Genomic DNA, 17249 nt, shown 5'->3' on the forward strand with positions numbered 1-17249 from the left:
TACTATATGGTGAATAACATAACATAATAAAAAACTTTTTTAAATCCCTATAGAATTTTTTATGTAACATTTTAATGTTTAAAGTCACACTTTTAGATGGAATTTAAATTAAAAATGATTGCACCAGTTACCATTTAATATCAGTTAAATGCAGTTTAAGTATTTAATATTAATTTTTTAAGAATTTATGATTAAGCATTTAATATTTAATATTAATATTAAGCATTTAATATTAATTATTTAAGCAGTTAAGTCTTATTTCAGGGTTTGGGGCTTAAAAATTAGAAATCGAAGAAAGGATTTTTTTTTTAGTATTTTAAGTTTTTGTAATTCTAGCTTCTTAATTACTGAAACGTAATTATCCATTTGAAGGTTGTAACTGAAAAAGTTGTACTTGGTAAATATTTTATAGTAAACTGAATAACAATCTAATTGGAGGCTTGAGTTGTCTTCATTTCAAATTGCAGAATATGACTTTAGGTGAGGAAACACTTTAATGACACTTCAGAAAGACAAATTTAGGCCAGTGAGTTATTGAATTATTCCCTCATTTCCAGGTTGGCTCTAGTGGAAAAGTCATAGGAATTGACCACATTAAAGAGCTAGTAGATGACTCAGTAAATAATGTCAGAAAGGACGATCCACTGCTTTTGTCTTCAGGGAGAGTCCAGCTGGTGGGTGAGTATCAGAAAACTTTAAAAATTTCCTCTCCAGAGAATTTTTATTTTTAGAGGATCCCATGCAAGGTAAATAAATAATACTCAAGCTAATTTTTACTTTTTTTTAAACATTCATTTTTAAGGACTAGGTAAGGAAAACAGTTACTGTAAAATGTTTTGCTGGTTCTACCTTGACCATGGTGGTGATATGACTGTTAACTGCTTCAGAAAATGCTCATGTTGTGAATTCTTTCTTCACTGCTTTTGAAGAAGTAATAGCAAAATAGCAAGTGTCCATTCTGAAAAACTTCAAGTGCAGAAATGTGTAAGATAAAAAAGAAACCCCTCCTTTTCCATCTTAAGTTTTCCAGACATAGAAATATACGTATGAATAAATACACATATACACACAGTTTTTTTAATTGACTCATACATTCTGTCCTGTAGTTTGCTTTTTTCAGCAGTATATTTCCATGTGAGCACACTGTACTATTATGAGAAGTAACAAACATTAAAACATGCGTAAAGCATAAGTGTGAAGCTTAGCAAAAATACCTGTTTCATCAACACACTGATATAGAAAGGGAACAGCATTGGGAGCTTGGATGTCCTCTGCTTGCTTTTCCCTTCTCAGAACTCTTTCCCTTCTCCTTAGTGCTAACCAGCATCATTACTTTTATGCATTTACTACTTAGTTGCACTTCCCTAAACAGTGCTCAATTTAATTTTGAAATTTAGATAAACAGAATCATACAATATATGTTCTATGATGAATGACTTCTTTCATTCAATATATTATGTTTGTAAGATTCACCCATCTTTTTAATATAGTTAATTTTTATTGCTTGCTGTGTAACATTCTACTGCAAGGACATTACCCAATTTGTTTGTTTATTCTTCTGTAGATGGATATTTTGGGTTGTTTCTAATTGAGGGTGTTCACAATGCTGCCGTAAACGTATGTGTACAAAGGTCCAAATGCATATATACACTCATCATACAAGCATTCATTTATATAGAGTATTATTGCAGGTTCATAGGGTAACCATAGATATTGCAAAACTTTTTAAAAGTGATTGAACCAATTTACTTTCCCATGAGCATTGTATCAGTGTTCTTAGTGCTCTATGTCTTACCAGCACCTGGTATTGTTAGATTTTTCTTTTTACCCACTTAGTTAGTGTATAGCAGTAAGTCTTTGTGATTTTAATTTTGTATTTTTCTCCTAACCGGTGAGGTCAAACACTGTTTCATATGTTTGACCATTTGGATGTCTTCCTTTGTGAAATGTTCAGATACTGAGTTGTTTATATTTTTCTTTGATATGTAGGACCTCTATAGATTAGCCCTTTGTCTATTTATACATATTACAAATCTTTTCTCCTACTCTGTGGCATGCCTTTTCACTCAAATTGGTGCTTTCTTGATTCATAGAAATATTTAATTTTATTTTTTTTAAGATTTTATTTTTTTTATTTGAGAGAGAGGGAGAGAGCACGAGCAGGGGGAGGGCCAGAGGAAGAAGCAAACTCCGTACTGAGCAGGGAGTCCGATGCGGGGCTCCATCCCAGGACCCTGGGATCATGACCTGAGCTGAAGGCAGATGCTTAACCAGCTGAGCCACCTAGGCACCCCAATAGAAATACTTAATTTTAATGTATCAGACTTAATAGCTTTTTCCAGTGTTTTCTGTGTCTTTTTTTTTTAATTTATTTATTTTAACTGACTGAGCTACCCAGGCATCCCAAATTTATTTATTTTAGAGAGAGAGTGAACAGTAGTGGGAGGGGCAGAGGGAGAGGGAGACAAAATCCGAAGCAGACACCTGTTGAGCACAGAGCCCAATGTGGGGCTCCATCTCACGACCCCGAGATCAAGACCCTAAGATCAGGACCTGACCCAAAACCAAGAGTCATGCTTAACCGACTGTGCCACCCAGGTTCCCCTTCCGTATCTTGTTTAAGACTACTTTAAAATCAGGACGCCTGGGTGGCTGTTGTTTAAGCGTCTGCCTTTGTCTGAGGTCATGATTCCAGGATCCTGGGATCAAGTCCTGCATCAGGCTCCTTGCTCAGGGGGGAGCTTGCTTCTCCTTCTGCCTGCCACTACCCCTGCTTGTGTTCTCTCTCTCTCTCTGACAAATGAATAAAAATCTTAAAAAAAAAAAAAAAAGACCTCTGAAATCATGAAGTTATGTCCCTGTGTTATTTCTCAGAAGCCTTATTTTAGCTTTTCACATTTAGATCTTTGATCTATCTGACATTGATTCTTGTGCATGTAAGAGATAGAGATTCAAATGTTTTTTTTTCCATATGAATATCCAGTTGTCCCAGCATCATTTATTAAAAGTCTCTCTTTGCTCTGCTTTAAACCTCCTATAATTCTTCACACTGTGTAATTCTATCTGAACAGATTTTTAAAGCATAATTTTTTTTCTTTCAGTGGGGGATGGAAGAATGGGATATGCCGAAGAAGCCCCTTATGATGCTATTCACGTAGGAGCTGCAGCCCCAGTTGTGCCCCAGGCAGTGAGTTGGGTTTTTTTCCTGTGTGTTTGTGCTTTAGTCAACTACAGCTATAAAAGATTTATAGAGAAATGACTTCTAGTTGATAAAACATAATTAGACTTTTATGTCATGTATTTTAATTACACTTAGTAGGCAATTTTTTTCATATGCAAAGAGTTGTATAAATGACTTGGAAAATTACTAAATCATAGTTCGTGGCTGTCTTATTTGAAACCACATTTGATCCATCTAAGAACTAGTATGCCCGTAGAATTAGGAAAAACCATCTGGAGTTCATGATCTGATAATCACTTGGTGTTTTATTAAATACCAGAATGTGCAAGATTGCTAAGTGCATGGGTGAGACCAGGAGATATTTGTTATACATTTTACCCTCAGTAAGCTTATATTCTGGAAGAAATATGTCATACATATAACAGGGAAATTAATGCTATTATAGCATATCATTAGCATGTAATATATGTTAAAGGGAAAGGAAAACATGTACTACTGTTAAGAGTTCAAGGGAAGGAGAGAGCTTCATGTGGAACAGTTGAGACTACATACAGGAATGGAATTGGAACTGAATCTGAAAGAATAGTAGGGTTTGCATAGTTGCAACGAGAGGGAAGGATATTTCAGTATTGTATACTACATAATCAAGGAAAATTTAAGTACAAAATTGTTTGTTTTTTTTTTTAGTCTATTTTTTTATTTTAGGGAGAGATTATGGGGGTAGGGGCAGAGGGAGAAACTCAAGCAGACTCTGAGCTGAGTGCAGAGCCTGACTTGGGCTCAATCCCAGGACCCTGAGATCATGACCTGAGCCAAAATCAAGAGTCGAATCCTTAACTGACTAAGTCACCCTGGCGCCCCCAATACTGGTTTTCTATTTCAGTAGGACTGATGAGCTTCTGTCAGCCCTTAATAATCGTTGGTTAAGTTCACTGAGATCTTAAGTTTCTATGGTGTCTGAGTTTTCCACAGTTCTGGACTAGATGACTAGGGGCTGAGAGTGACGCTTCTGTCCAGTCTCAGCCACTCTCCAGTCTGGAAGGGTTCTTTTTTTATGTGTTTAGATCAGTTGGTGAGAAGCTGAAAGTTAGGGAACTTGTTCTGGTCATTGACTTGCTATTTATCGACTGAATGACTTTGAGAAAATTACTTATTTTCTCTGGCCCTGTTACCTGTTTTTTGTTGTTTTTGTTGTTGTTTGTTTTTTAAAACTAAACCGGTGGTTTTAACACATTTTAATTGAAGGGTTGATATGCTGTAAAGGGGATGCCTAACTGGCTCAGTAAAGCATGCAAATCTTGATCTTGGGGTCATGAGTTTGAGCCCCATGTGTGGAGTAGAGTTTACTTAAAATTAAAACCATATATGCTGTAGAAAGATGTACAAGTCATAAATGAATGTTCACATATAGACACATGATCCATAGGTTTTTAACTTTTTTTTTTTTTTAAATACAGCCTAGTAGGAACAATTAAAATGTGTAATAGAATTGTATTTAAATGAAGGGGCTTGGATGCAGGGCTTATCTTCTCCACTAAGTCCCTGAGATGATCTTGAAGGGCATTTCTGGCTTTAGCTCAATATAAATTTAAAGATTAATTTATTTATTTTAGAGAGAGAAAGAGTATGCACACAGAGGGTGGGGCAGAGGAGAGGGAGAGAAGCAGACTCCCCGCTGACCCCGCTGACCTGCCGAGCACGGAGCCCAACACAGGGCTCAGTCTCGTGACCCTGAGATCACGACCTGAGCCGAAATCAAGAGTCAGACGTCTAACGGACTGAGCCACCCAGGCGTCCCTAGCTCAGTGTAAATTTGTAGTAGCACTTGGAAGTATTATAGGGGTCTTTATACATCTGATTAAAGAGAGGCATGCTGAAGGGAGGGGCTTTCCAGTTTCAAGGTAACAGAAAAGATATTTATGCCTCCTTTTGTATATCACCCCAAAACAACTAGAAAAGCAGGAAACAGAAACACAGACTCCATATTTCATTATCTGAGAGATTATACATGCTCTCCTGAACCCTGTGGTGTATGCAGATGGGAAGTGGATGGAGTAATAACTGACTCGGGAGGGCAGAGGAAGTTGGACCAAAGAGCCTGCAGAGGGGATCACTGCAGAAGCAGTTTGCTCGGCACAACTCAGAAAGGGCTTAGAAATCAGAGGCATGAGGATCTTGGAAGTCAGAGATGAAGTGTGGGTTTGCCAAGGGGGCTGCTGCTTGAAATTCTGTATGAGGAACAATTAGTGCTAAGCCCTAAGCCCTAAGCAAATTTCCCAGAACCAAAGGACATGATTCTATAGTTTGAAAAGATCTATTGAGTGCCCAGTATGATGATTTTTTTCTAAAAAGAGAGGGGAGAAAAAAAGAGAACCATAACATCACCATGAAATTCTAGACTGTTAGGGATAAAGAAAAGATTCTAAAAGCTTCTAGAACAACAAATCATGATCTGTTAAGGATTGGTAATCAGAAAGGCATCAGACTGCAGAACAGCAGCATTAGAATCAACAAGCCAGAGGAACAAACTCACAATTCTGAACTGAAAATGATTTCCAGCCTTGAATTCTGTACCCATACGTATTGTCAAATATGTAAAATAAAGATAGTTTTAGACTTGCAAATCTTAGTCTCTCTCTTCTAAAATACCCCATGAACTGTTTCACAGAATACTTCTAGAGAAATTGCTTTAATGTCAAAAAATAAGGGAGGAGAGAGAGAGTAGGAAAAATCAGAAAGAGGAAGCCTTGGGATCTAGGCAGGTAGAACAGCTGGTTCAGGAGAGAGATGGCGAGAGTCCCCAGTGCTAAAAGGGAAGTCTCCTGACGAGAGCTGTGCAGCGGGCCTGGGGAATAACCAGCCCAGACCCGGAGCAGGAGGAGGGAGGCACTGGAAGGAGTCTACCAAACAACAACAGAGCACTAATTAGATAGGCTTGACTTTGAAGATCTTACTGAGAAGTTGTTGGAGGATACAAATATTTAGAAAACAGTTACAAAGAAAATTAAGTGAATAAAAAAAGAAAGAGCTTCAGTTGTTTTTGTTTGTTTATTTTTTTTTATTTTTAATTTTTTTTTTAGTAATCTCTACACACAATGTGGAGCTCAAACTCACAGCCCCAAGATAGGAGTCGTGCTCTTGTAACTGAGCCAGCCAGGTGCCCCGAAAGAGCTTCCAGTTTCTAAGTGCAGGATAAACCACTGTTGTATAAGAAAGGAAACAAGCATTGGATACCTCTTGGCTCAGGTGCAAATTATTTTACAGTCATAACTGAAAATGATTTTAAAAAATTATGATATTGGTTGGATTGAGGAAAAGGGGAAAGGAGCAGAATAAGAGAGCTCAGGCCTCATCTAGCATATCATTTGAAATAAGAATATAAAGACTCTACAGCATAGTGACTGGATTTAACAATACTGCATTGTATATTTGACAGTTGCTAAGTGAGTAGGTCTTAAAAGTTCTCTTCATCACAAAGAAAAAATTATAACTGTGTGGTGATGGATGTTAATTAAACTTATCGTGGTAACCATTTTGCAGTATACACATACTATTAAACCATTCTGTTGTACACCTAAAACGAATACAATGCTATATGTCAGTTATATTTTAATGAAAAACATAAAAGATAAGCTTTAGAAATAGTCACTACCAAAAAAGTAAATACTAGAAGACACAGCTGAGAGCATTTAAAATATTTAAAATGACTAGATTAGGGAGCAAGATTGGAGTAGGGTCAAGTCTGCTTCATTTTATCATAAACCTTGACATTTAGAGAAACAACTCAAAGAATACTTGAAAGAATTACTTGAGTAAAAATTAAAATGGGAAAAATAAGGTAGGCTTGCTGACAACTGAAATTTTAATTGAGGACCCACTTTTCTGGGATAGTGCTGTCCAAAGTAAAGTTTCTCCCTTACAGTTTTTGGTTAGTAGTCATTCATAAGGCCACATTCAAATGGTAACATATGACCTAGAAGTTTTCTGACTGGAAAGGCTCTCACTGAGTAGTCTTGGTTTCTCATTGACAAGGGTGTCTTCATTCTAATGCTGCAGGAACTCCAGCCCTACCTGCCTGTGTCATGGGGCCAGCAATCCTAAATTCAGTCATAAAACCGAGGTTCCCTTATTTTTTGGCTCAGTGATGCCCTGAATTCTACAGTGACAGGATAGGGACTCCTTACTGATTTTCTGCACTCCCTGCTCCCTTCTCCGCTCCAAACCACAAAGATTCAAAACAGGCACACAGGCATTGAAGTGTTCTGCTTTGCCTTTGGTCTTCCCAAGAGGATAGCTGTACATGATGTGGTTCAGCTCCTTTTGAGCCCTGCAGTTGTACCGTGTACTGTTAGGTGGCCAGCGCACAACGATGAATAAGAACACGGTCCCTCTCATCAGAGAACTCGTAGTTTGGTAGAGGAGGTTGATAAGTAAATGGGTAAGTGGTGATTGAGTAATAAGTTTAACAATCAAAGTATGTATATACTAAAGTGCATTTCTGCTTTCTGCCCGTGGACACTGGAAGTTGTTTGTGGTGATGTAAAATGACTCTTAATATAAAATCTGTAACTCGGTGTGTATGTCTTTTTCTTTTTCTTTTTAGCTGATAGACCAGTTAAAGCCTGGTGGCAGATTGATATTGCCAGTTGGTCCCGCAGGTGGAAACCAGATGTTGGAGCAGTATGACAAGCTACAGGACGGCAGTGTCAAGATGAAACCCCTGATGGGAGTGATATACGTGCCTTTAACAGATAAAGAGAAGCAGTGGTCCAGGTGGAAGTGATTTTATCTTCTGCTCTTTCTTCTTCCACACATGCAAGGTGAAGGGTGTGGATTCTAAGACATTAGACCACAAGAGCTGCTTTTTTTGGTTGTCACCTTTATGCTACTCCATTTTAACATCAGAAATTCACTACATTAAAAATCTAGAAAAATTTTGCATGAGTCTGCCCTTCTTTTGGTTTAACTCCTATCTTTGGGAAAGGGGGGTGAGACTTGGTTGGCACAAAGGTGGGTTTTTTTTCCCCTTTTTTAAAAAGAGGCTTTTAGCCACAGTTCAGAACTTTCTAAAGATATTTTATTTTTAGCCATTCTGTTTCTGTATTCACAAATCATTTTCGTAGCTGCTCTATGGTCACGGAAACAAAGGCTTTGGTCTGAAGAGAAGGGGCTATCCTTTCCTGCCCTGTTCACACCCTGTTATACCATTGTTACAAAGAGAAAGAAGGTAAAAGATACTCTTGTCCCACTTTTCAAAGGTGTCAGAATCCCAGAGAGGACATTCTTCCTCTCAGCTTGCTTTCTCTCTTTCAGTCAGGTTCATTGACATTCTCTCTAACGACCTGTGCCTGTTTTACATTCAGCTACTATTTCAGAGCCACTATAAGGAATAAACTTCTGCCAGTCTATAGAACTGGCCAGCCCATTTTGAAGCCGCTCTAAGTTCCTGGGGAGGGGAGTGGATTCTGTGAGCTCAAAGCGAGTGCAGTGCCCAGGTCTCACAAACCCACCCAAAGGGCCAACAGCATGCAGCATAATCCTCAGTACAGCATGGCTCATTATAATGCATACTGTGTTTTATGTCTCAGCGTAATCTGAGTATTTTGTCTGAAGCCAAGGTTTCTCTTCTTCCTCTCTCCTCCTTCTCCCTTCCCCTCCCCATGTCCTTCAGTGGCAAAAAGTGAGATCAATAAGGAAGAATGATACTAGCTAAGACTATTTAAAATTAAATGTCAAAATAGGAAAGACTTTACAAGTTTCCTTGTTTTAGAATCTTTTTATTTGACAGAGGTACTTATTTTAAGATAATTATTTTTTAGTAAGTAAAATGGTGATTGTAAGTTTAATAGACCTCTTAATTTTTCTTGGAAAGATACGATTTGATTGCAAAAATGGTACTGAATCTAACTCAGTTTTTCTTTTCATTCTGATTGTCCATTTCTGGGATATCTTATTAGGAATTACTTTATTCTTCACTTAATGTGGACATAGCTATTTTCTTTGAATTCTAACCTGGAGCACAGCCACTTCTTAAAAAAAAAAATTTAAAAACTATGGGTCCTGTCAGTTAAAATCATATAGTTATTAACAACTAATTACAACCTTCCTTGACTTTGCTTCTAGTATGGTTATGTTGTTATATAATTGTATACTTGGCTGTTGTATGAAAGGGGCAAACTTACACTGAACTTACCAAAATTTGATATCAATTAAGAGTTCAGATTTTCATGAATAAGTTTAAAAGTTTTCTTTTTATATACAATAAATATTAGTATTGAACATTCCACTGTAGTTTGATGATGAAGGAATTATAAAAAAGTTTTTTGTTTTTATAACCAGAGGTAGATTTAGCATGAAGTGAATGAAACTTAAGCCTCAGGGCCTTCACATACTTAGGGGCCTTCTTGGCCTTACACCTAATATTATATGCAGTCTTGGTTTTAGTCCTCCTCTTTTTCCCTTCATGAAGAGGTTCCCCCTTTCCCAGGTCATACAAGCTCTAGGTTTCCACAACACCTGTATTCACCCCTTAGAAAACTAAACTATTTGTATTAAATTTAGAATAATTTTTAAATTTATGGACAAGTCATTTACCAAATATTTAAATATATATACTTGTTTTTCTTTTTTCTTTTCAACTTTTTAAAAGATTGAGCAATTTTACACACGTATCATTGGAAACTTTTCTCTAGTTGTACCAGGAAGACTTCCTTATTCTTTCTGTTGTAAATTTTCTGTTTGTTCAAACACATTTTCCTACATCCAAAGATGTAGTGGGTCTTTTTTGTTTTGTTTTGTTTTAAGTAAGCTCTATGCCCAATGTGGGGCTTGGACTCATGACCCTGAGATCAAGAGTCGCATGCTGTACCAGCTGAGCCAGCCAGGCACCCCCAGAGATAATCAGTTACTTAATTGTAAATCTGTAAGTTTAAAGAATATAGGTTTAAAGAATGTAAAGGTGAAACAAAATCTGAAAACAAAATTGGAAAAAACAACTGCCACATAAAATTTTTTTTGTACTGAAAGAAATTACTAGAAAATAGGATGTTTGAAAACAACAGTTAACTTAAAATTTAAAGAGACCATTAATCTGCTATTTCTATTTGTATTCTAGACTCTCAGTAAGGGTCCAGAACAGAAAGTATGCTCAGCTAGGATTTTAAAGTGATTTTAGTGAAAGGACTGTTCAAAGAAATATGGGAAAGGTTATGGGAATCCAGAAAAGACGTTGACATAGCCAGGGACAGGGGACCTACCATGATAGGCCATAAGGGGAGGAAACAATTTTACTGGAACCCACTGAGAGCAGGGACTGTACTAGGGCTATGGATACATAGCTGAGAATTTGAAACTGACCATTCTCTTGGAACTTACAGTCACATGGGAGAGCCAAAAAAAAAATCTAAAGAAGACAAACAGGCAATTAGAGTGTCGTGTGTTAAGTAGGGAGCAATAGTGTTGAAGCCAGACAGTGAAGTAATCAGAATTACATTTCGGAAAGGTGACTCTGGCAGTGGTGTAGAGAGTAGATTGGAAAGGGAGGGACAGAACGACAGTCAAACAGAATGTGGTTGTAGCAAGTTAAGGGTGAAATGGTGGTGGCCTGAATTAAGGCAGTGGTAGTAAGGATGGAATGTGGTTGAAGAGAGTCACTTACCGTTTTCTGAGTGCCCAGCCCGTGTTTGGGAATAGCATCTCAAGAGCTCCTAGTCAGTTTTATTGCCAGGTTAGGTGATCTCTGTTCTTTCAGATTTTCTTCAGGATTAATTTAACAGCTCATCCCCATGCTTCTGGACGTTCTTTAGCTTTTCACCAGCCTTCCATCCTTCTCTTCCCAAGGAGTCCAGAGCTAGTCACAGTGCTCTGTGAGGGTGAGACCCAATCTTTGCTGAGGAGGTGTGGTAGGAACTATATGGGGAAAAAAAGAGCCCTAGTGGGCTTGCCAAAGTCTTATGCCAAATAAAGCCGAAGGCCTGAACGTAGACTTATGTTTCCTTATATTTGGAAAAATGTCACTTATAATTTTGGTGGAGTAATAAAAGGGGAGACAATGCCAGCTGTATGAGCCATAGACCTAGAACCTGTGGTATTATGTTCATGACTATGCATGTATGGTAGTTGTATTAGTTGCTTCATAAACTCTGCATACTTTTTAAATTTGTATTTTATTTTACATAAGTATTATATGTAGAAATCAGTATTTTGTTAATCATCTAGTAAGTTTATTTTTGCTTTTAATGGTCACAAGAGTCAATGGAATAAGTTTATGAAACCGAGGAATGTTTCTTGTTCTGTAAGCGCTTTGCTTATCAATGTCATCCCAAAGTGCCATGTGCACATGAAGAGCATGTTATGAATTGGTTGGGCATTTCTAAGATTGATGGTATAGGTCCTAGGGTATCCAGCTGATCCTGTGTTCATATTGTTCTATATTGTCCCTTTTTAATTTCTTTATATACGTTAAAGCATTATGACATATTTTGCCTTATATTTTGTTGCTTTTAGAATTCTTTTTATGTCTCTCATAATGCTTTATATAATTTACTTTATTATCTCCGAAAACCCATTAAGTAGAAACCATTCATGGATTTTGATTATTGTTTCTTGGTAATATATCTTTTCATTTGTTCTTGATAAAGAATATATAATACTAATATTAGTAGGTTAGAGTTAATAATCTAATAAATAAGTTACATATAATTATATTATATGATAAAAATATGTATATAGTTATTAATCTAATGAATATGTTTAGCACATATATAATAAAGAGACTTTCTAGAAATTCAGGACATAATACTTTTTATTTTAAGTGATCTACACATGTAAGTCAGATAAAGATAGTTATGTAGAATTTGGAACATTAAATGGAAAAATAAATAACTTGAAAGTTATATGGATTTTGGAGTATTAGGATGTAAGATTTATACATGCAGTGACAGCAAATTTTTGGTTTTCTTTGGCACCCTAAATGTTAAAATTCAGATCTATAGGCTTAATTTCTTTTCCTTTTCTTTTTTTTTTTTTAGTGCTATACATTTCCTTTTATTTGTTTTTAATAATACTGTTTCTGACTACCAAAATAATACATATGTAATGTAAAAATTTTTAGAAGTACAAAGGATGAAATAAAAATCATCCACAGTCCCAGAACCTAGAGATAACTACTATTAACATTTTGGTAGATATTTTTTTTTACTCTTTTATTCATAGTTCTGTATACAACTTTTTGTAATCCTGAGATCATATAGTAGCATTATCTTGTAATCTTTTTTCATTTAATAAAATGTCATCAGCATTGTCCCATATTAGCTTTTTTACAATATGATTTTCTCCAGTTTTATTGAGATACAATTGACATAGTGTTATATTACTTTTACATGTACAACATAGTGATCTGATATATATATGTATGTATATATATATTGCAACATGATTATCACATTAAGTTTCGTTTTATGGTTTGAGGTCTTACATTCAAGTCTTTAATCCATTTTGAGTTGATTTTTTTATGTGTGGTGTAAGATGGTGGTCCAGTTTCATTCTTTTGCATGTGGCTGTCTTGTTTTCCCAGCACCATTTACTGAAGACAGTATCTTTTCCCCACTGTATGTTCTTGGCTCCTTAATTAATTGACCATATATATGTGGGTTTATTTCTGGGCTCTCTATTCTGTTTCATTGACCCATGTGTCTCTTTCTATGGCACTACCATACTATATTGATTATTATAGCTTTGTAATATAGTTTGAAATCAGGAAGTATGATACCTCCAGCTTTGTTCTTTCTAAAGATTGCTTTGGCTATTTGGGGCCTTTTGTGGTTCTATACAAATTTTAGGATTGGTCTGTTTCTGTGAAAAATGCTGTTGGGATTTTGATATGGATTACATTGAATCAGTAGATCGCTTTGGGTAGTATGGATATTTTAACAGTATTCATTCTTCCAGTCCATGAGCATTGTGTCTTCTTCACTGTCTTTCATTAATGTCTTATACTTTTCAGTGTACAGATCTTTCACCTTGTTTACATTTGTTTTAGGTATTCTTTTTTGATATAATTATAAATTGGATTGTTTTCTTAATTTCTCTTTCTGATAGTTCATTATTAGTGTATAGAAACACAATTGATTTCTGTATACTGATTTTGTTTCCTGCAACTTTATTGAATTAGTTTATTAGTTTTGACATTTTTTGGTGGTTTTTAGGGTTTTCTGTATATAATATGTTGTCTGCAAAAAGAGACAGTTTTACTTCTTTCTTTCCGATTTTGATGCCTTTTATTTCTTTTTCTTGCCTAATTGCTCTGGCTAGGATTTCCAGTGCTATGTTGAATAAAAGTGGCGAGAGTGGGCATCCTTGTCTTGTTCCTGATCTTAGAGGAAAAGCTTTCAGCTTTTCACCACTGAGTATGATGTTAGCTGTGGGCTTGTCATATATGGCCTTTATTATGTTGAGGTACGTTTCCTCTCTACCCAGTTTATTGAGAGTTTTTATCCTTTTCCTTTTTAAAAAAAATTTTTAATTGAAGAGGATATTTGGAAATGTTTGTACTGTGTTGTTGGGCAATAAGGATATTTATTTATAATATCCTTAGTGCCTTGCAACAGGCAAGTCAAATATGGTAAATTATTTTACAAAAGCAATAGTATCTTCAATTCACATTTTAAAAAGCACAAGTGAATTTATGAATAGAGCACTTTGCAAGTGAACTCTTTGTAGATTAAATATTTTAATGCTTGCATGAATTTAAGTAAAATCTATTCTATGAGAATTATAGTGCTTAAATTATTTAGAAGAATATATTAAGAGAAACCAGAACTGATAATTTGTCATTTAACAGATAATCCAGTACTCTATGACAATGGCAGCTTATGGGAGAAGTAATCTTTAAAATAATTTCTCACGCAATTTACAAAATTCAGTTTTAAAAAGAAGCATATTATCTGATAGTCCCTTAATTCACCACATACCTGGGAAATTTTAGCTCTTTATTTACTTTCCCTTCGAATTTGTTTTAACTTTTAAAAAACTTTAAAAAATTTTTATTACAGACAAATTGTAAGAATAGTACGAAGACTTCCTGAATCTCTCCATCCAGAGTTACCAATTGTTAACATTTTTCCACATCTGCTTTCTCACTCCCTCTTTATATATATACACACAGGTCATATTTTTTCCTGAAATCATTTGACATTTAGTTGCAAACATCATACTTCTTCACCCCTAAAATTCTTGAGTGTTGAACAATGTTTTTGTCACTCAGATTATCCTCACATATGAAGCTTTTTGGCTTTTTTGGTAGCTTTATATTTTTCACTTTTAGCAGATTTTTTGAGGTGTAGTTTATATGCCATACAGTTTCTTCAGGCTGCATTCTCCTTCCTTCCTTTCCTCGCTGGCAGTGGCTCGTACGGTGCTGCACCCAGCTGAGCGAGTGGTTTCCTCTGCAGCTGAGAAACCACCTTCTGAAATCAGCTGACAGACACCTACACAGGATGCCTTTTCTCCCAGAGTTTGGGTGGAGACTGTCCCACTCAGCATTTGCTAGCAGATAGTCTAAGCAAAAGACCACATTTTTGTCCAGTTTTGTCAATGTAACTATAAAAAAGTATTCCAACTCTGAATGCCCTTCGCCATTTTATAAGTAGTCATTTTATGATAAGTAGTGTTAGCAAGATCCTAGATCTAAAAGTTAAAATTTCTCTGAATTTTGGTCTTGAAGGAAGAAAGATACCTTTAGAATGAAAAATAAGGAATCCAGGGCTTTCCGGTCTCATATTTCATTCTGGAGTAGCATGAGAGACGTGTGGATGGCTGACTCCATTTTTGCTTTGACTTGGGGCTGTTTGCCTTTTTTTTTTTTTTTAATGCTTGGGGATGGGTGTATTTTTACTTATTTACTAATCGTATCTAAATTATTAGAAAGCCACGTTTTGTAGTATGTAACGCCTACTTACGCATCTCTCTTTTTTACCCCCAGGGATGAACTGTAAAAGCGCCAACCGCTTGAGCAGTATATAATATTACAGTGGATCGCTCATCTCAGTCCTCAAAGCTTTTTGAAAACCAACAGCATCACAGCTTGTTTTGGACTTTGTTACACTATTATTTTCAGCATGAAAATGTGTGGTTTTGTAGGGTTTCTAGTTCTTCAAAGAGGCACAGAAGCCGAATTGGTGAAGGAACGATGCAAAGTATAAATTTGTGTATTATTACTTTAACACGCCCACATTTTACTTTAAAATATTAAAAGATGGGGTTCCACAAAATGGAGGACTTAGTTTGGAATTGATTTCGAGGAGTGGTTTTTCTTAGACACTTAATTCTGTTTCAATATTAATTGATCAGCTTGCTCTTGTGCACCAGATAACACCACCATTCACAAGGTAAGATTCTTGGATTTTGGACGTCTGGTAGGTGCCACTAAGAAACTAGAGATGAGCTTCCTTTTTAAAGCTTTTGATGTGGTGTCATAGAGTAGCATGTTGTAGATACAATCAGCTGCTTTGTTACCATAAAACTAAGCATTTGTAAATATTAAAACTTCAGAAGGTGGCCAGTGATGTCCTTTACGACACTTAGCTGTTCAGATTGGACATAACTGACATAGTTCTTCCTTTCCCTCTTTAAAATTATAGGAGACTTGTAGCGCAGTATTGTTTTTTCTGTTTCTAATTTGCTGCTGATAATGTACATGAATTTACCATGCTGTGTAAGCTGGGTCCGAGTCACTGAACAGTTTATGCAGTGCTGCTTTGCCAAATAAAGTTAAAAGTCAACGAGGCATTGGTGGTGTTTGAATACACAAGAAAGAACCGCATGTCCACCAGATACGGGGTGCTCACTGAGGTCACAGAGAGAGAGTTGTGTCTCTGATGCTCCGTTTCATGAAATCTGAGTAGCATGGGTTAATCGCATTAATCCAGCTGTGCATTTGTAGAACACGACCACACAAGGACCACGTCACTTTGCTCTGCCTGACACAGGGCCTGCCCTCTTGTAGAGGGACCGTAGACGCTGAGTGAGTGAGTGAATGAATTGACTTCGTTTCAGGGAAGAACAGGGTCAAGGGCACATGTACCAAAACCCATTTCTCATCTATAAATAGATCTATTAATACAATGACTGGAAAATGAGTTTCTATGAGGGCTTGTTTAAAGATTGTGGTCTCAAACCTTTTATAAAAGGATCTTAGTTTTTCTAGGAGTTCTAGAACCTGAGAAAAATACAAACTAGATCTAGCAGAACTAGTACTCCTAGCAAAGCAAACCCCCTCCTGTGTGCAAATGTGTAGGATTCTGCCACGTCGATCCTTAGAGTGTGAGGCACCTCTCCCCTACCTCTTAAAGTCTTAAGCTTTGTTTAAAAACTGTTTTTTAAAAAATTATGCATAGATCTTTTCCCTGGTGTCTCTTGGGCAAGATCTCAGACATGAGGAACTAGCATCCATTGGCAGCTAAAACTTGTGAGTTTCTGTTCCTTGCTGGCTTCAGTCTGCTGCTCTTGGTACTGCTTCTGGACCCAGGCCATGGACGCTTTGGGGGCAGGACTCCATGTCATTTGAGGTAGTTTCAAAGGTTAAGTTTTCTTTAGGTCTTAAAATTGATTGGGTGCCTGGGTGGTGCAGTCATTAAGCGTCTGCCTCGGGCTCAGGGCGTGATCCCAGCGTCCTGGGATCGAGCCCCACATCAGGCTCCTCTGCTGGGAACCTGCTTTTCCCTCTCCCACTCCCCCTGCTTGTGTTCTCTCTCTCGCTGGCTGTCTCTCTCTGTCAAATAAATAAATAAAATCTTTTAAAAAAATAAAAAAAATTAAATTAAATAGACTCTTAAACTTATCCACTAGTCTGTATCCTTCATAGCCATTGCCAACATTTTATTATATGTAAATCCCTTAAGTTAGGTCTTAGGGCTAGAATAAAGCGCTTACTCTCAAGTTTACAATCTGGCCGAGGGGACAGTTTATAAATTCAGTAGGACCAAGTGCCACCTGAAATGCCATGCCACACTTTTGGATTTTACACGTTTGTGAATTAAAATTTTTAAATGTTGAATAAACAGGAGTAGAT

General features: G+C 36.5%; 1 protein-coding gene across 3 annotated transcripts in view; it reads left to right on the plus strand.

Annotated features, from left to right (window-relative positions):
* The window catches only part of PCMT1 (protein-L-isoaspartate (D-aspartate) O-methyltransferase), a 46968-nt gene extending 31003 nt beyond the window's left edge, over window positions 1–15965 (plus strand). Inside the window, exons 5-9 of one of the 3 annotated variants that reach the window (XM_087865579.1) lie at window positions 558–678; window positions 3102–3187; window positions 7785–7954; window positions 13493–13636; window positions 15162–15965. In XM_087865579.1, the coding sequence (XP_087721705.1) occupies window positions 558–678; window positions 3102–3187; window positions 7785–7954; window positions 13493–13636; window positions 15162–15174 (534 nt within the window). In that variant the 3' untranslated portion in view covers window positions 15175–15965. Of the gene's footprint in view, window positions 1–557; window positions 679–3101; window positions 3188–7784; window positions 8002–13492; window positions 13637–15161 lie in introns of all 3 variants that reach the window. The other 2 variants (XM_045805335.2, XM_045805336.2) reach the window with 2 other exon arrangements.
* The last annotated feature ends 1284 nt before the right edge of the window (window positions 15966–17249 follow it).

Source organism: Ursus americanus, chromosome 11 (assembly GCF_024610735.1).
Source record: "Ursus americanus isolate L20-20 chromosome 11, mUrsAme1.1.p, whole genome shotgun sequence".
In the NCBI taxonomy this organism is placed as follows: Eukaryota; Metazoa; Chordata; class Mammalia; order Carnivora; family Ursidae; genus Ursus; species Ursus americanus.